General features: G+C 47.1%; 2 protein-coding genes across 5 annotated transcripts in view; one reads left to right on the top strand and one right to left on the bottom strand.

The window, feature by feature from the left end:
* The window catches only part of LOC143904593 (A disintegrin and metalloproteinase with thrombospondin motifs 7), a 67,198-nt gene that overhangs the window by 27,692 nt on the left and 19,982 nt on the right, over positions 1–19,524 (top strand). For 3 of the 4 annotated variants that reach the window (XM_077419396.1, XM_077419397.1, XM_077419395.1), the window contains exon 3: positions 11,856–12,190. In XM_077419396.1, coding sequence (XP_077275522.1) covers positions 11,856–12,190 — 335 coding nt within the window. Of the gene's footprint in view, positions 1–11,855; positions 12,191–19,524 lie in introns of those variants that run through there. The other variant, XM_077419398.1, reaches the window with a different exon arrangement.
* On the bottom strand, positions 14,310–18,791 carry LOC143904563 (uncharacterized). The gene is made up of 3 exons (XM_077419364.1): positions 18,223–18,791; positions 17,208–18,054; positions 14,310–15,393 (listed from the first exon to the last, which is right to left on the bottom strand). Exons 1-2 carry the CDS (start codon positions 18,671–18,673, stop codon positions 17,213–17,215), a joined length of 1,293 nt encoding a protein of 430 aa, XP_077275490.1. The 5' UTR covers positions 18,674–18,791; the 3' UTR covers positions 14,310–15,393; positions 17,208–17,212.

Here is a 19,524-nt window from a genome sequence, read left to right as displayed (position 1 = left end):
CCATCGAGAGAAGATCCCTTCCGCGAGTTTTTAGTCCGGATAAGAAATTTGCGACCTCTAAAACCGCGAAATCGGGTATACTTCATTCGCGCGTAACCTCGCGTCCACTTTCTCGAGTTTCTTCGACTCGCATGAAAACTGGCCGCGGCGGGTTCTCGAGCAAAAGCCTTACCATTGCGGGACGCGCTCCTGTTAAGAGCACGAATAGAAGAACGAGTCGCGTACATACAATGCAGGCGCGGCGCGGCGGCGTCGGATTTTGCAAGCGGCGAAGGAGGCAAAAGGAATCCACAGAAAGAATCGCGCGCGGACGCGCAATTCCTCCGGGTGAGACCGTCGCAGGATGTGTCGTAAAATGCTAATTCGCGACTTATTTATACATCGGGACACCTTAGTGGCTGTTAAAGAGGCTCTCATGCTGATTTTTAATTATGTCGATAAATATTTCGAGTGTGTTGCGCGCGGTAGAGTAGTGACTCGGACAAGTTACTTGGAATCGTAATTGACTGTCATCCGCTAACTGCCATGCCTGCGGTACGGCATGAATATTGTACCCGGTTTCGACGTTGCCGCGCCGCAGTGATTTCGCTGATCTTATCGGGGGATATCGGCCGGCGCGAATCCGTCGGCTGGCGTACGGCCAATCGACATAACTTTTAGCGCTGCTTTTGACGTGCTGTACAGTACCGCGGCGAGAAATGCTGATCCCGCGAGACTGCACGGTCGGATGCTCGCGGTGATGCTCGCGGAGTTTGTCAGCGCCCTTCGGGCAATTCGAAACTACACACATACTGCTGAGCGTATAAAGAAATTAGTATTATTATCGATGAGTCCTCAGACTTGGATTTTATTGTAAATACACGCGAATGAATACACATTTATTCGCAACAGTGGTAACGCAATGATTGGCGCAAAATGAATTTCTCTTCTCGTGTCCACGGCGCGGCGTTGAGGATCAAACGTATTTTAACTTCAAATCACGCAGATAGCAATCGATGGCCTTCGTCTGGAATATCTTAAGCGCCATTTACGCTATTGTACTTATTTCAAATCGTTTGTCAACTGTGTGTCATCCAGGGACGACAAGTCGGAGTGATGGATGCATCCTTCTTCTTCGGTTTCGGTTCTTCGTCTCGAATGTACATTCGACCGACGGAGAAAACCCTTTCATCGCGAGTCACTTCGTTAACATCGGGCGCTCACGTTGTAGCGACGCACGAAGACGAATTTCACAAACGACGAGCGGTGAAATAAAAGAGGATAAATTTCATGGACGAAGAAGTAACGAAATATAAAAAGCGTCTGCGAGCTTCGGAAGACAATGTAAAGAGAAACGGTCTCGGGGACTCGACGTCACGACGAGCGGGTTGGCGTCGCATTCACAGGCGGAGGACGCGCATGGGACGTCCTTTTCAATGTAGATCGCCGTCGCGTCGTCGGTAGCGCTCTTAATGAGCCTGGCCGCTGGTAAATATTTATTTGTTCCGTGGGCGAGAGGAAAACAATGCGCGAGACGTCAAATTGTCGGCGACTGAGAGAAAGGGAGAGACGTGACGGACGAGCCGTTTCGAAATTACCCTCTCGTTAGGGGGTATATAGTTATTATGATCGGGGAAAATTACATACCGCGCGCTCTCGCGGGGGGACCTGTTTACCGAACGCCGCGCCGTGGCCCGAAACCCCCGAGCCCTGGGTAACTGACACAGGTAATTTATCCGGCTCGCGATAACCACCGGCGTCTCTCTTTGGTGATTGCGGAATTATTAACTCGCCCGAGGTAACGTAATGACGAGACATTGGTGCGATTTGCGCCCTGTCGCGCCGATTGCCTTTCTTCCGATTCTCTTTCTCTCTCAATTTGAGAAATTAACGGCCGCGGCGCAAGAGAAATTATTATCTCGCCCGTAATCGTTTCCGACGAAGCGAGGAGTCCCGGAATCGGCGAGAGATAAATTTATCGAATCGAGGTAAAGCGCCGGACATAACGTTGCCGCAATAAAGCGGGAAAGCCGTGTTTCACGGCGAGTCGTAGAGCCGCCCGTAATCAACTTGAGAGCGTTCCCCCAAAGTATCCCGAGTGTGTTTGCCAACCCTAATATAAAGATCACTCGCGAAAATGACGTATGTTTTCTTGCCGCTTCTGTCTTTGTCTGTGTACGTCAGGTCGTGGCCGCTGGATGCAATCGCCAATCAATTTTTCGATTGAAAACATCGGTCTCGTCCCTATATCCACCAATTTAGAGCAGTACGGGCTACCGTTTCAAATTGGTTTCCTCGGGATTGAATGGCATCACAAAATCGTTTAGACAAAACCGATTGGAATATGTATAATTGTTCGGAATAACCGAATTTAAATGTCAGCTACGCGCGTTACAAATCCCAGCCCAACATTTTTGATACTGGGTGAGCGATACCTACAGGAATTTCTGCCAGATCAAAAATTGCAATATAACCCAACGGGATGCGGGTACATAATATCCTGGTCAAATAGATAATTGGTAAGTAAAATGAAAACAAATAAACGTGCGGCAATTGGAAAAATCTTCTATTTTCAGTACGTAAAGCAAAATTCGCTCGGTGAGCGAAGCGAAAATATCGTGTTCCCGAAACATTTTGCGTGGCAATCAAGAACGTTGTACCCTTTTTATCTTCCGGCGGCAATTACGGATCTGCGATGGCGCCAAGCATCCGCAAAATCAATGACGGGACGGAGAGGAGCGTCTGAGCGTGGCGGAGCCGGAGACGCGCTTGTTGCGTCCGTAAAACCAACACGACGAGTCGCCCATTCATGGCTCGAACACGCTGAAAAATCATCCGTTCGTTCCCCGCATAAATACGCGACGGCCCGGCCGAACAGCGTAGGCGTTCCGCGCGTATATCCGTAGCGCGGCATATTATAGTAGGTATACGCGCGCAAGAGCACTACGCGGAGAGTGCACAGCGGCATCGCATCCGCACGCACCTGCATAAAGATACACGCACAGAGAGACACGCATACGGGCGCGGGCGATCGCGTGGGCAAACGCTGTCAATGGACCCCGGCACCTTTCCCGCGCGCGAGATTTCTTTTTCCCTCGTCCTCTCTTCTCTTCGACGGGTTTTGAGGTCTGGACCGGACGCCGCGCCAAAGTGCTGCAACCGTGAGAAATGAAAGGCGAGCCGCGTAGGCACGTCGAGAAATGTGCAAAATCCAAAAAACGTTACAAAGTAAGTCCACGCCGCGCCGCGTCGCGTAGGCACGTCGATGACGGCGATCCCCGATATCGCCTTCGATTTATCTTCGATGTTTCGAATGTTGCAGCGTTGTTGTCGATCTGGCTATTCGGACGTCCCGAATATCTTTAATAGCCGATTCGTAGATTTGCATAATTTGCGTCGAAGAAGAAGCATATAATAATACGTGCAATGAAATAAATTCTAAATAAAAACAAATACGAGAAACGAGAGAGAACACGCAAATAGAGACGTGGAAGTACGAAAATATTGTTTCTTTTATCATGCACGTTTATGATAATGATGTTTTTAGCTCGCAGCAGATATAAACTTGAAACTTGTAAAACTAAAAATCTTTTTTCGAATTGATATAAAAGTATAAAAATAGTCCAAAAACATTGCGCTTCATTAACATCGAATTTAAAGGTCAGCACAACGATTGGTTTTTTTTTTAGATATAAATTTCGCGACCAGTTCTTTTTTTTCTTACCAGTTTCTTATCTACGATATCTCCGTTGTAAATATATGAAAAAGGTCAGCCGTGTCGAATCCCTTGCCGTAATACCCCACGTGTGCCCCCCTTTTAGCTCCGTTAAACGTTTGCGTTATAAATCATATAAGGATCGTGTATGTATACCAACAAGAGAACGATTCAATGGGCAATACGTAACGCAAACATTGCCTCCCAACCGGCCATTGTGACAGGTACAGCGACGACTCCGCTTGCGACTTAACGCGATATTGTGCCCAGATGCGTTAGGTGCATCTATCTCTCCGCGAGATAATAAATTGTAAACATGACCAGCCATTTACCTGAGTACGCTTATTCACCGTTGGCCGCATGTTACACGGACGTGCCGCCTTATCTCAGTAACCATTTCTGCGGAACAAGAACTCCGAGGAGATATATATTTCTCTCAAGAACCGCCACACCGGCTTCGTTGATATACAGTGCATGGCGCATCGTATAAGAATCCGGATATTTTCCGTAATCTGCCGTATTTGTTGCCCTTTATCTAAATCCACGAGCCGCGAGCGACAGCTCCGCGATAACAAAGATCTAGTTTACGAAGGAATAAAATTTTATACGGCCGATTAAAGGCCGCCGGGAAGCATCGATTTACGATTTACTCCGCGCCGGGCGCAGTATCCACTCGCGCTACTTGATGATCTCATAAATAGAAACGAACACGCTTCAGAGAGAGAGAGAGAGAAAGAGAGAGAGAAGAAGAAGAAGAGACAGAGAGAGTAAGACGAGGAACGCTAAGCTCAATCAACACTTTGCTTCCGGTGAAAATTCATTCGCGTCACGTACGCGCACTGTCTAAAGTCTTAAATTAAATCCGCCATGCGTATAAAATTGCGGGCGTGACTGTTAATTCATCTCCTTGCATATCTTGCGCGAGGGCGAAATACGACGTCGGCAGTTTGTAGTGGTGCCGAGCTGGAATCGCGCGCCGTACAGTCTATTCCCCGAGGTGTGCGGAAGAGGACACATCGTCGTCGACGAGCAAACTCGAGCGCGCCATCGGCACGTGAGAAATTTCCCCACGCCGCGCCGTTCCGACACTCGACGTCGCCGTCACTTATCGAACGTGTAAACTATTATACCTGCCACTGTGTCTTCCAGCCGGGACAGTGCAATAACGGACTTCACCGATTTCCCTGGGGCCACCGAGTTACGATATCTCTCACGGTGCCATGGAAACGATAAAGCCCTCCGCACGAGAGCTCCTCGAAGACGAAAGCGTACGCGCCGTGCGCCTCGATACATTTTGTATAATATATATCATATCGCGCGGGGGGAATATATAAATTGCGGACAAGTCGTCGCATTTATTCGCGTGAATGCGAATGATCGGCTGGCCGCGAGACGGGAATCAAAATAGCGGCTTAGTTTCGTCGTTACGAAGGAATACCCCGTGCGGATATACGTGCGAAATAACCCGTGGGTGAGGAGCTCGGGTGTCTCTCGAAAAGGATCACTCCCGCAGCATGCTCCGCAGCGGCCGCGTGGGTTTTATTCGTTATTACTGATCGGCTACGGCCCACGCTCTCGACAGCATCTTCGTCCTGTCTGCCCCCGCAGGTGCGAATCAGTCACTCTTCTCGTACAACGTACAACGCCACTCCTGTTAAGTGGCGAAATAATAGCGGCGGCTGCGGGAGGAGGTCGTCTTCTGTGTTCGCGGCTTCGCAGTAAATCACGAGGAAATATATATCGTTCGAGAAACCGGGGTGGAATACCGTCAAGATGCTAGCTCCGGCATCCGGAAGCCAGCCTTCTTTTAGCGAAGCCTTGAACTATTAAAATGCACATTAAAACGCAAATGCGATTGCCAGCCAATTACTTTAGAATCATCGCACGTATCAGTTAGAGATCATTATTATTATTATTATTATTATTATTATATTATATCATTTAGATTTGTAACATTATCGATTTATCGTTTAAAAATCGTTTGAAGATATATTTGTTACATTTTCATTTCGAATTGCATCAAATAAGATTTCAATTATTGCCTTCAGTCAAATCCGGTTTGATAATTATTAACATTACTTAAGTACGTGTGTGAATGAGATTCATTCGTTAAAGCTCGGTCTCTACCCGATTCAAACATCATCTGGCAAGCGTGTCATACATAGCTAATTAACGAAAGGCTGCACATCGAGAGTAATCGCGCCGCGCTTAATCTGTATCCACCCACGTGCGGAGAATCGGTCCAGTGGTGACGGCAACATTGAGAAATAATCCGATCGACGATACACGCACGCACCAATACAGGCTGCTCGCCCCGTCCGGTATTTGCTGGCGTCTACCGATTGGCAAAAATGAAATTCGATTAATTAAGGAGTCGGTATATACGATTAGCGGACACGCCGAAGATTCATCGGCGTGTCTGTTCGAGCGCGACCGGGAATCGCGGGGCCGGATTAGCAGGGGGGCACGAACAATAATTAAGTTGTACCCGTTGGTGATTAATCTCTCCGTCTCCGGTCGACCTAACTCCATTCCATCCCGAGCCAGGCCGCGGCGACGAGTACGCATCGCGCGCGATATGTAATATGTCTCGTGTGTATGTACACACGTGCGAGCGAGTGTTTCATCACGTGGCAATCGGGGAAATTAAACGTCGTCACGAACGCGATGAGGGCGGTCATCGCTCAAACGACGTGGCCATTTTTCGAATGATTACGCCGCAAATATGCTTTGCGGGATATTGCGTCTAACGACCTCGCGTTACGATGGTAACGATCGGTATTACAGGCCGCGGCGGGCGCGCTTTTTTTTATGCACTTTACGCGAATTAGTATCGGGCGTGTATTTATTACAAAGATACACTCGGTACGCGCGGCACGAACGCGTACCTATTGCTCGTTATTTCGTTTTATCGGCTATTCGTTACAATTGTTTCTCGATAAGTAAAATATCGACTCACGTATTTTTTTCCTGTATAGTAATTAATCGCGGTGATATTAGAATATATATCCACCAACACACACACGTACACATTTTCGTTGCCGTCGACTCGAAATGCTGCACGACTATTATAATCGTATAACTTTCACCGGCAGTCCCAATTTAAAAAGATTCCGTCCATTCATCGCGTTTTCCACGAAAATCGAATGAGAGAGAATATCCAGACGATTTGTCAGTCGGTTCAGGTAAATTCCTCAATGATTGATCTCATTTGATCGCGAGGATAAACCACAAGTGCCGCATTAACCGCATCCGCGGGAAACCTTGGGCGCGGCTTGTTTAATCAAAGTTATCTCGTTCGCCGTAAAAGCGAGACCAGCTGTTGTGGGCTCGATAGTACGGCGCGCGCGGCGAGTTTCGAGGCGCACAGTACAACGTTTGTATGAAATCGGACAGCGGTGTACTATACACACACGTACACCAACGGATTTTCGAGAATACACCATTGTTCGCGAGCGATCTCGATTGGCCGTGCGTGAGACGCCTGTATCGCAAACTCCTCGAATAATTCGCCGACGAGCGAGCTCTGAGCTCTGAGCTGTGAGACACGTTGAACGTTAAACTTTGCAGGCCTGATGAACGTGTCTACTTAATTGCGTGCCTCGATTTCCGCGAAGCGATGTCGCAGCAGTTGGCAGAGGTTTCATACATTTATAATCGTATCTTTCCAAATCTGAAATTCCCATCGTGGAATTTCATGCTCCGCCAAATATTTTCTATAGATATACGTGACAGCGTATAAGACTATAATTATTTTTCGGTAATTCTGGAAGAGGCTGTCTCAAGTTACTTAATAACAATAAATTAACTAACTCGTGAAATGGTTGAGCGTTTTTCGATTTTTTCTCGACTTATACCGAAAACTAATAATAGCTAAAATTATCTCTGTATTTTGCAAAAAAGATCTTTAACTGACGGCATCGACAGATCGCATAATTTACCATCAGCTCGAGGACCGCATCTCTCACGCAAGACGATCCATTCTCGACGTACAAGTAAATTTACTCAGCCATCACTTACACCGAATTTTAGATAAAGGTCACAAGGTAAATCGATAGCGGTATCAAGTTTCGGCGTCGTAAAATCGGTGTTTACATCGGCAAAAGCTAGAGGCCAGTCGGCGACTGATGATTCAGGTCGGCGATGATTAGCGAGAAACTCGTCTTCTAGGGACGACCACGTCTCGCTGCGTAGTTCGATTATATTTCCGCGGGTATATCGTTACGGCTTTAATGAATTCGATAAGTAGGTAATATGCTAATGGTGGCAGACGAGAGGACGGCAGAGGGGAGGAGGAGGCCCATTCTTGCGGGACCGCCGATGGCCTGGGCGCGCGAGATGGGCCCGGGGAGTGAGTCATCTGAAGGAACTGGTTTCTACCGTAATACCCCAGGTATCGCCGATAAAGAATCATTCCGACGCCTAATAACTTTGGCTGCTGCGCCTCCGCGATTCGCCCGTGACAACTCGTGGAACCGTGAGACCGGAATCGAAACCTGCGGTCGTCCTCCCTCGCCCTCGCCGCATATACGGGAAAGCGGCGGAGGCGCAACGATAAATCTCCGTTGCAAATGATACAATACTCGTGTGACCGTACCACGTAGATAGAATTTGAAAACAGTTTCCCCCAAGCGTGCGATATAATTATTTTATCCAGATAAGAGGATGTTTGATTGCGTCCCGCGTGCTCCACTTTCCCCGGCGAGGGAAAACCAAATTTTGGAATGCGTTACGAGGACCAAACGCGCGTGCGTCGATCATATACTTCCTTATTGATCGCGACCACAGGGAGACCGGCGGAAGACGAATGTTTTATCGATTAGATCGTAGCAACGTCAGTCCTTGCGTGCACGTGAAATAAGCCGACGACACTGACGAAGTATAGAACACCGCGGCGCGATCGACGGACGACGGTAGGCGGACAGCGGTGCGACGATAAATTACGTTTATATCAGACGTACGAAATGCCTTGCGGTATCGGCCTTACGATCGGCTCCTGAATTATCGCGCCGATCTGCAATGCAGGATTTCCATATGCGCGGGTATCCATAAATTCTGCGAGAGGGCCGATCTTTCGGCTACCTCTAAATCTGTCGAGAATTCTTATACGCGCGGCGAAACGCGCGGTTCCTTTTCCGAGAATTAAAAAAAAACCTGTAAAAAATAGCACGTCGATTAATCATCCGACGATCCACTTTTTTTACGATCTCAGAGTTCTCGCGGTATCCTGTCATTAAAAACGTAGGTATTTTACGTATCAAATAAATATTCTTTCTCCGGGTGAAAGCGCGCGCATTGAGAGATGCTAAGTGCATTTTGAAAATATTTGTTACAGTTACGTTATTAAGTGAGATATAAAATTACTATCTACGGTCCAGCGAGAAGTACATTCTCATTATTCCGTACATTCTGTACGGACGCGACCGCCGGAAGGTTAATTGTCGGCAGGTAAGAGAGGCCGATTAATAACTCGGTGCATAAGTCGCGTATAATTACGTTAACCCGGGACAGCGCGCGTCATCAATTATACGCAATTAGACGAGCCGTGGTAGTGGCGGCATAGTATACGTACGTACGGCGTATGAACGGCCGCGATCATGCCTGTAGAGACGTTTACAGTATAGGACAGCCTGTATGGGAGGTCCGAGTATCTCCATCCGACGGTCCCCACCTGCATAGTTAACCCCGACTCCCTGGAGGTGCGCGCCTATTGGTCGCCCCGCCATTTTTCCGTCTTTAATGATAATGGGATAATGATGATTACACCATTCAACTACCTGTACTAGACGGCACCTGTCTCTCTCTCGTCCTGTTTATCTACTTATCTATCCGCCTCTTAGCGATTACCATCGAGCCGTGGAAAAGCGGATAGATCGGATCGGTCCCAGCATCTCGTCAAGGCGACTCAGAGCCTCGTGTGTCAGTGTTAACGTGAGATACACTTCGCGATATAACGAGATAAAATAGGAGATTCACGATTATATAGGCAGTAATTAGCGGGTACGTATTTTAATGAGATAACCGGTAATTATCTGTTTCTCCAAAATGAAATGTATACATAGGCACCATTCACTCACGTGCAACATCGCAATGCAATGAAACGACGCACGCGCGTTTCATCGCAACGTTAATGCTTTTGCTCGCCTTGACGGCTCTATATCGCAAAGCAATGTGTCATCGTCGAGACGCAAATATATATCGCATCTATTGCTTGAACGAACGTCGGAATTTCAGAGATATTTCAGACCATGCCAGTAATAAGCCGGATTAGATGAACGATGCTCTCTCGCGGCTGCGTGTCAAACGGATGGGGTTGCATCGGGGAGGAGTGAGCTAACCGAGGCCGATTACTATTTAATATTAATGTCGAGATGTGAAATTAACCGATAAACGGTGTAAATCATCCCAGCGGTAGCTATCGCCATCGCGAAGTAGAGAACCACCCACTGCGCTTTGCCGGAGCTCGCGCGTTCCGATCGCATTGCATTCATTGCACGTGGAACATCAGCGGCGCAGTGGACGTTTCGCGGAGCACAGAACCGGGGCTCTAAAGCGATCACGAGAAAACCATTAACCGCAGAAACTATTAGGCGCAGACTGCCGAGAACAGTGCATGCCAATGATGTACACCTATACGTTTCAGCCCGTCAGCCGTAATATCGCGTAATTACGTAAGACGCGTGGAAATGTTTGCGACCGTCCGATGAAGTCGTTACCCCTCGTTATATTTAATAAGTTAATCGTATATCTCTAAGGTCGAGGAACGTATACTTTATTGGATTTTAATTTATTCCACTTACGCAATCACTTGATCGAATCAATTTGTATGTTGAATTTACAGTTATCTCTTTTACGATTTCTGTTTTGTATATTATATAGAGAAACGCGTATGTGATTATTTAATATCCTAAAAACAAATTATATTATTTCATCCAGATTTTACATCTTTAATCTTTGGAAACTGAGTTCAATTAGCATAAACTGACGTCTAGCAGGTAAAATATTGTAAATAAAAAACTGAGCAGCCACAGGCATTTTCCGTAGTCAATGTCTGTCATTGACATGCAGACGGGACCGTAACGACGCTGTCGGAGACGGCTTTTATATTAAGACATATTGCCGCAGTTGAACCGCGTCTGCGTTCTCGACTGCGCGCTTTTCTTTCCATTCACTATATACAGAGGTTAACTACAATTATTCCATTAAGCGTTAGATCATCGGTAACAATAGTCAAGAATAGAATCGATAAGCTGGTGCCATGATTTGTCGCGTCGTTCAAAGCACAACTTGACCTCGCGAGTAAATTTCTCGAGAATGGAAGATAAAAAATGGAAACTTTATGGTGAAATGCAATTGCCGAGAGCGGATACGTTCCATCTACAGTGATATAGCCATTGTCACTTTTACAGCGGTTAATTCCCCCTTCCCCCTCAATACACATTCTCGAATGTCTCGTAATTTACGCGAGAGGCTTAAGACCGTTCGTTCTGAGACATCAGCGAGAGACACGATCTTACCTCAGTTCAAGGATTCGTCCTCCGAAACGATCTCCCGGAACCGTCACAATGAGAGATTAAGCACGTCGAAGAAACCTGATCGGCCGACTCGTATTCATCTATCTCGTCAGCGATGGCGGCGCTTAACGAGGGCATTAATCGAACGTAGTAAAGCGGCATCTTTCTAAGCGTGCCAGCGCACGCTAAATCAATCGCAAATTATTGCAGCGGGTTTATGGTGCGTAACTATCGCATGTTTCAGCGCGAGGGTTCAGCCGCTTTTCATTTTCCAGCCCTCTCCGGATTTCATCACCTCGTATATACCTGCCTGCGTGCGATCGAGCTTTTATGAGTCTGCCCACTTGCGCGTAATATAATAAACATTACACTTTATTGCTCCAGCGAAATCTAGAGCGATAAACACTCAATAAATACGGTATATTATCTGATAAATCGAGTGAAAAGCTTTGCGCACAGATACAAGTAAAGGATAGCGTTAAAAGATATCTTATGGTAGCTGTATTCGGTATACTCTTTTCTGTGCACCATCGCATAGAAAATCATTTCGCTAATTAAACATTTAGCCATTAAAAGCATCGTAGGAAAAATCAGAAAGACAGATCACTGGTTCTCTCTGCCTCTAATCGACTCTTTTACGTTTTCAGGGGTATACACCCTACAGGAACACTTACACGATCACGAGATCGTGATACCACGAAAGGTGAATCACCGAGGCAATTTCATCTCGGAGAATGTTACGCATTATCATCACGAAGACGGGCCAGTCGTTCATTATCGAGTGGCAGTGGCCGGTAACGAGTACCACCTCGAGCTGACGGCGGTCGACAACTTCATCGGCCGCGCGATGGTCGTGGAAAAACAGAAGCGGGACCTGCACGTCCGCAGCCCGGCAAAGAGTCATGGCAGCAAATGTCATTATCGAGGATTCATTAAGGGCCATCGGAATTCCCGTGTCGCCCTGTCCGCCTGCGACGGTCTGGTGAGTTACACTTTCGATTTTCCGATAGGTCGCGTTTACACAAATCGATATTCGCGTCGCATTCGGCGGAATCGTTAAAAAAAAATCTGAAATTTTTACGACGGATTGTTCTGACGTAATTGTTTCTTTTTCTGATACAATTGTGATTTATTATAATTTATTATAATTTATTATAATTTAATACAGAAAAAGGATGAGGAATGACTACAATGACAACAAATTATATAAAGCATAAATTACGTAAATTTTTTAGCTTTTTTTTTCCTTTAAACTTCTCATTTGCAAGTGGTCGATTATGTCGTAAATCTCGTGAGGATCATTTGCACGTTAATTTGCACGTTAATATAAGATGTCCAATTGCATTAGAAGCTAAACGAAGCAAGCAAAGTCTAACGTGACATAACGTGGCATACACGATTGAATTGTCAGCTGCAATTTGTAGACAGAAATCAAGCTTTCTGTTGCTCCCGACGCGCTAATATACTATTCGTCGCGAATCCGAGCGTAATGAGAGATCAAATCTATACTGTCAACGACTGTCAATGCATTTGATCGTTCGACATGTAAGAAACGAAAATCGAACGCGAGATTTCTGCCGGTTAAATTACAAACTATTGGACATGCGAGTCGCAATCAAGATTGTATATCTGCTCGCGTTATGTTCGCGTCGCGATGACCAGACACGAAGTTTCAGTCTACTCGATAACATTTTTTTGTTTCTAAAAGTCACGAAGTGAACGTCAAGCGCTCACAGAAGCGTAAGTAAGCGACAGCTAGTAAATGATCAACTCGCGTTATTTCACTTGCGAGCAACCGCGAGTATTTGCGACATATCACTCTTAAGATCCTGCGGCAACGAAACGTGTTTTGGCTCGTTAGGTCTTTTCACTACGTTCTTCATGGTGATTCTAAATCAATCATATTATCCGCGTTTGTTTCTCTCTCTCTCTCTCTCTCTCTCTCTCTCTCTCTCTCTCTCTTCTTTTCTTCTTCGTACAACGGCAAATCTGCAACGAGCTGCAGAGAGCTATGCGTTGGCTCAAAGGTAGTATATATGAAAAAAAAAAAAAAATCAAAATGTACTACCGCGTTCGCTGCGGTTGATGATAAGATTATCATTTCTTTTTGCTTTCTAAAAATCAGTCGATTAATTAATTGGTCTGGTCGACAACTCACGGCCAACAGCTCGCGCGATTTGAACGAAATCGGGTCGTAGGTATAACTTGACTGTGGCGTACCAGCCAATTTTTCAAGGGTGATTTATCGCGTATCTGAAATGCACTTCTTTTGTCAATGTCGCGACGAAGTGAACCGGAGCTATCGGAATGAGAATTCAATTGGACAAGAGCTCTCTCTCTCTCTCTCTCTCTCTCTCTCTCTCTCTCTCGTGGTAAACGTGCTGTTTTCAAAAAGTGTTTCCAGTGCTTACATTACTATGGCATGCGATTTCGATGAGAATCGATGAATTACGGGGCATCCGTGCGTGTATAATGTGAAATGCACGAACGTATCGCATGATAGAGATCAGTATAATTTAGGATATTATAAGTAGAACGATAATTCAAAATTCATCTAAAGCTCAAATTAAATTTCTACTTTATTTGGCAGCTCCTCCGCTTCTATATGACGTATTTTAAGCGAAATTGACTGATTGAACGAACTCACCGAGTGAAGTTCGATCATAATTATGCTGAAGGGTCTCGTCCGGATGGATAGTAACTATGTAGTCGTGCATCCCTGCACGTCGAGCCAACAGAGTTTCAAAAAACCACTAGAAAGGGAAAAAAGGCGCCCTCCAAGGGGCGCTCCAATCGCTGCCGTGGGCCTGCGCATCTTCCTAGGCCCGCGCGCATCCGCCATATTTCTTCATAGTTCGGAAAAGTATAGGCCAGTAAGTCGCCATCTAAGGTGAATGGGTGGGAGAAGTAAGATCCAAAAGGAGCTACTGGGGAGGGAGGTCCATCCGGACGAGACCCTTCAGCATAATTATGATCGAACTTCACTCGGTGAGTTCGTTCAATCAGTCAATTATGCCTAGGGTCTCGTCCGGATGGATAGTAACTATGTAGCTGTTCACCACGCGAATTACCTGGCCCTCAAAAATGAGAATGCACATCGGTTTTTTTTTTTTTTTTTTTTTTAATCAAAAACCAGAAAAAATTTTTTCTTACAGAAGTTGTTTAAGGAAGTATAGAGTTGGTGCCCGCAGAAAGAATCGAGTTCGCAAACGCGTCTGAATCTACGATCGGACGATTATAAAATCTCGCAAACATACGAGATTCTCCGGACCAACCTGCGGCCCTTTTTATGAGGTCCAGAGAGACTCCTTTCTTGGCCGCTAACGAGGTAGACGCATGACGCGTGCTATGCGCCGAAAAAGATTCATCGACTCCACAGGCCACAAGAGTACTCCGTATCCACCGACTGATGGTCTGACTTCCCGCAGGTCTATAAGGCCTTTTTAAAGTTATAAATAAAGAGTCACAACCGATTGGGCGCAAATTGACGGTACGCTCTAAATAATCCGAAATAAGCACTGTAATGCATAAGTTATCGTGGCCTGTAAAGCGAGAAAAAGAAAGTAATGGCTGAAAGCGACCCGGCGCCGATGTCTTCAAGCGATCCGCTATCCGAATAGTGATCTTATTTCTAGTTAGAGATATTTGTGAGACTTTAATTGCTGCCAAGGTTTGACAACGCTGACCTGAACACAATGCTAGCATTAACACGAGTTTCCTCGTAAGAGTGTCTAAAGAGAGATCTTGGTGGGGAAACCAAGAACCTAGCTTAGAAATCACCGGGGCCGGGTCCCAAATGAAATCATATTTCGGATGCGGCGGTTTCAAAATCCCCGCTCCCTTACAGAAGCGCCGAACTAATGGGTGATCACCTATTTTATTGGCAGAAATTAAGGAAATCGCCGATCTTGATGTATTCAGAGCGGAGTATGAGCCAGCACTATCTAGCTCTTTTGACAAAAAGGCGAGAAAGTCTTCCGCTTTTGGACAGAATAGATCGATCTGGCGACTCTTGCAAAAGAACCACCATGATCGCAAAGGCCGCGAATACTGTTGGATTGTAGCCGGGGCGAGCGAGGCCAACATTACGTTCAATGCTGAGTCAGGAACTAGTCGCGCTGCAAAAGCTTGCCAGATAATCTCCCTGCTGCCAGGGAAAGGGAGTTCGCCGCCGGGTGTTGAGACCTAAGAGGAGCGGAAAGAAGATTATTAGATGGAGGAAGAATCAGAGGTTCTTCTATTAACATGCGCTGAAAGAGGGGAAACCAGGGTTGCGAAGGCCACCAAGGCACCACTACCACTCCTTCCGCTCTGTCGTCAATAATCTTGCGTAATACTCTGGTAACTAATATAAAAGGAGGGAAGGCGTAGAAGAAAAATCCCTCCCAAGATAGCGTAAAAGCATCCACTGCAAAGGATCCGGGATCTGGTAGCCAAGAGACGTAAGTGTCGCATTTCGCGTTTAAAGCGGAAGCAAAAAGATCGATTTCGAAGGGACCGAACCGTCGCAGAGTTGTTCTGAAACCGGATTTGGACAGTGACCATTCGGTATTTGTATCCAATCGGCGAGATTCACTATCCGCGACAACGTTCTCCGACGAAGGTATGTGAGAAGCGAAGAGGAAAATGTTTCTCTCCTCGCACCACTGCCAGATATCTTTGGCGATTGAAGACAAAACCGGAAATCTGACAGATCCGAAACGGTTAATGTATGATAAAGCCGTCGTGTTGTCCAGCCTCAAAAGGATGTCGCAGTCACGACATGTGGCCGCAAAGGATTTAAGGGCGTAAAAAGCCGCCTTTAATTCAAGTACGTTGATATGTAGAAGACGCTCTTCCTCCGACCACCATCCATGAGTACTATTGGAACCGCATGCGGCCCCCCAGCCGGTAAGTGAGGCATCAGAAAATATTTCCGCTGTATAGGTACCTGCTCGAATAAAATTTCTTTGATGACGATTTGATAGGATCGACATCCACCAGCGAAAATCCTCGTTGATAGAGGAGGGGAGTTCCATTACCGCAGCAAAATTGTTCTCGTATTTCTGCAAAGCAAGATATTTCGCCCTCTCGAACGATTTGGTATACAGAAGGCCATATTGGACCGCTGGGCAAATCGATACCAGAGAGCCAATCATAGACGCAAAAACTTGAATCGTGCAATGAGCACTTCTTGACAAAGAAGACACGAGAGAATAAAGGCTACGTCGACGTTGCTCTGGAATAGTAACCGATTGCTGGACAGAGTTAAAAACAAAACCCAAATACTTGCGCTCATGAGACGGTTCAAGTTCCGATTTCCGAAAATTAATGACAAACCCTAAAGAGGTGAGAAGGTCGATGTGAGCTTGTACGTTAAGCCGGCAAGCGGCTTTGGAAGGAGCTAGCAGAAGAAAATCATCCAGATACACAACTGATTCGTAACCCCGAGAACGGAGAAAAGCAACTACGGGGCGAAGCAACTTAGTAAAGATGTAAGGAGCAGTAGCGAGCCCAAAGGGCAAGGCCAAAAATTGATACGTTTTCCCTCTCCACTGGAAGCGTAAAAATTTCCTGTGTTTCGGGTGAATTGCCACTAGTAGATATGCATCTTCAAGGTCGAGTGAAGCCATCTGTGATCCTGGTAGCATGAGGCGAACTACTGTACGCCAATCCTCTAACTTGAAATGCGGCGGGGAAATGTATAAATTTAGATCTTTTAAATTTAAAATAAAACGCATCCCTCCGGAAGATTTCTCAATCAGAAAGAAGGAGGATAGAAATTGATCTTCCGATGACTCCACCTGGGTAATGGCCCCTTTGTTAAGCAAGCGCTGAATTTCCGCATCGCACTGAGACTCGACTGAAGAGGTGAAAGTTGGTTCGGCGAGGACCGGACGCATTATTGGTGTAGAAGAGAAAGGAATCTTATATCCACGTATTGCGCTGAGAACCTCAGGATCCGATGTGATACCTTTCCAGGCGTAAACGAAATTTGCTAATCTGCCTGCAACTCTCACCTCGTTTAGCGACGATGTCGGGAGCGAGACGATGACCTCCGGGATCTGTCCTTCGACCATGCCCCACTCCTTCGATGTGGAGGGTTGTTCCGGCGAGTGGGGCCCTTCGAGTTTCCCGATGTCGAGGGTAACTTAGGCTGCGGCTGTGCTCGGGCCGGCTGATGAGCGGCCGCCTTGCTTATAGCCGGTTTTGGTTTGTAGGTTAGCTCCCTAGCTACCTTCTCGCAGGCCTTGGCTTCTTTGATATCTTCGGCGAAAGAGCTACCGAATAACCAATCGTCGATCGGCGCCGAGTCCGCCGTATTCTTGCCCAGAAAATTAAGAGCTGGTTTAATAAAGGCCCGTCTCTGCAACGAGAGACGGTATTGTAGATCAGCCAATAGCTGGATGCCTTCAGCAATAGGCTGCAAAGGCTTTCTTGCCTCTTCGGATAACATTTGGTCCACTTCCTCTGACAAGAATTTCGAGACACCTGAGCCTATGGCGTTAAGAGCCGCTGCCAGCTGTGACTGATGTGTCGCTTGCGCTTCGTCTCGTTTGAGAGCGGAGGTGGATCCTTTTAAGGTCGGAAGTAATAATTTATTTAACTTCGGTGGTCCTAAAATCGAGAGATCCCCTTTAACTTCATGTTCGGTGAGGAGTTGTGACCTCAAAGCATCCGGAAGACCTTTGTGGACAGTATCACGAGCAAAGGCGAGTGCCGTCTGATCCCACGTCGAGGCGACGGGGGGATCCGTACACGGGCCAAAGAGCTCGGACGCCCTCTTACTCGCCTTATTCCCACTTTCGTCAGGAGGTGAGAGGGGGGCGAAGGATACGCTGCAGTTACGCGCGTCTACGCCTGAGCCTAAAAAAGCGGAAGCTGAAATGAGTAAACGCTCTCGAGGTCCCGATCGGAATCGTTCCCTCTATGCCAAATTGTGGCTGGGCCAACAAAAAGGGTCGACAAGGGAACGCACCTGGTACGACGCCCCGGTTCAAGAAGAACCGTCCGAGACCTCTTTTAAGCGCTTACCTTCCGCTTGCAGCCCCGAGTCGGCCGGTAGCGTCGACCTAACCTCCTCCGGCTGGTCCGAATGCGGTTGCGACGGGACGGAATGCTGGTTCTCCTGATCCTCCTGCACTGCTGAGACATCCGCTGGACGACCACTGTCGTTACGAGGCGAGGCAACAGCCCCGGGCGCGTCCAGGCCTCCTGGCGGCGCGCACGCACTCGTGTTATCCGGGGCCGACCGGGGAACGTGGGCATTCGCCTCGATCCTCGCGATCCGATTTCCCTGCTCGGTTATGAGCTCTAGAATACGATCTAGAGAATCTGAGCGGGAGACTTCTCGAGAATGTGACCTATACTTAACCGGTCTGCGAAATCCTCTTTCCTCGCCTGAAGAATCTCGTGATGAAGCGCGTTTGCGCCTTTTGTGGCTTCTAGGAGATCTAGAGCGTTTCCTGCGCGAGGATTTACCCATAATTAGGCCAACGAATGACTGAGAAGAAACGAAGAACTGCTGAAAAAACGGGAAAAACCGAGGTGCTGATGTGTGTTGCTCGACGAACAGAAAACACAATGAAGAAATATGGCGGATGCGCGCGGGCCTAGGAAGATGCGCAGGCCCACGGCAGCGATTGGAGCGCCCCTTGGAGGGCGCCTTTTTTCCCTTTTTAGTGGTTTTTTGAAACTCTGTTGGCTCGACGTGCAGGGATGCACGACTACATAGTTACTATCCATCCGGACGAGACCCTAGGCATAATTATACGTTCATTATATGCAATGCACGCTTCTAAAATACTTGGGATGGAATGAAGGCAGGGCGCCAAATGTAACAAAGATTACACCGCGGAAAGTTGAAAATTTTCCGACGCAAAAGCTCGGCGCAGAATAACGCGCGATCTCTCTCGTCGGACCGCCGCCGCCGCAGCCTCTTTATCATCATCCTCCGCTGAAATTTATGCGTATTAGTCTACGCGCTATAGCTGCAAACCGCCGTGCGAGCCGCAAGAAGAGAAAACACTCGCGGAGTTTCCTGCGCGCGAACGCGCGTAAAATCGCGCGGTAACGGCGTATAAAGAGCGAACGCAGGAATGCGAAGACGGGGAAAAAGAAGCGTCAGCACAATGCGTGAAGGAACGAGGGGACGTGTAAGGGCCTGCGAGGGCATGCATTCAGCGCAATTTGCTCATGGCTTCCAGATAATGATTTAATTTGCCACGGCATGGCAGATTTATGACGGCAAACCTAGTCGTTGTCCGCACGTACGCGCACATGCAGGATGCACAAGTGCATTATACGTGCACGACAAGCCTCACGCACACACTTGTG

Source organism: Temnothorax americanus, unplaced genomic scaffold (genome assembly GCF_048541705.1).
Source record: "Temnothorax americanus isolate GAGA-0224 unplaced genomic scaffold, ASM4854170v1 Scaffold54, whole genome shotgun sequence".
Taxonomy (NCBI): Eukaryota; Metazoa; Arthropoda; class Insecta; order Hymenoptera; family Formicidae; genus Temnothorax; species Temnothorax americanus.
Note: the sequence above shows the minus strand (reverse complement) of the source record. Positions and strands in the feature narration are given on the sequence as shown.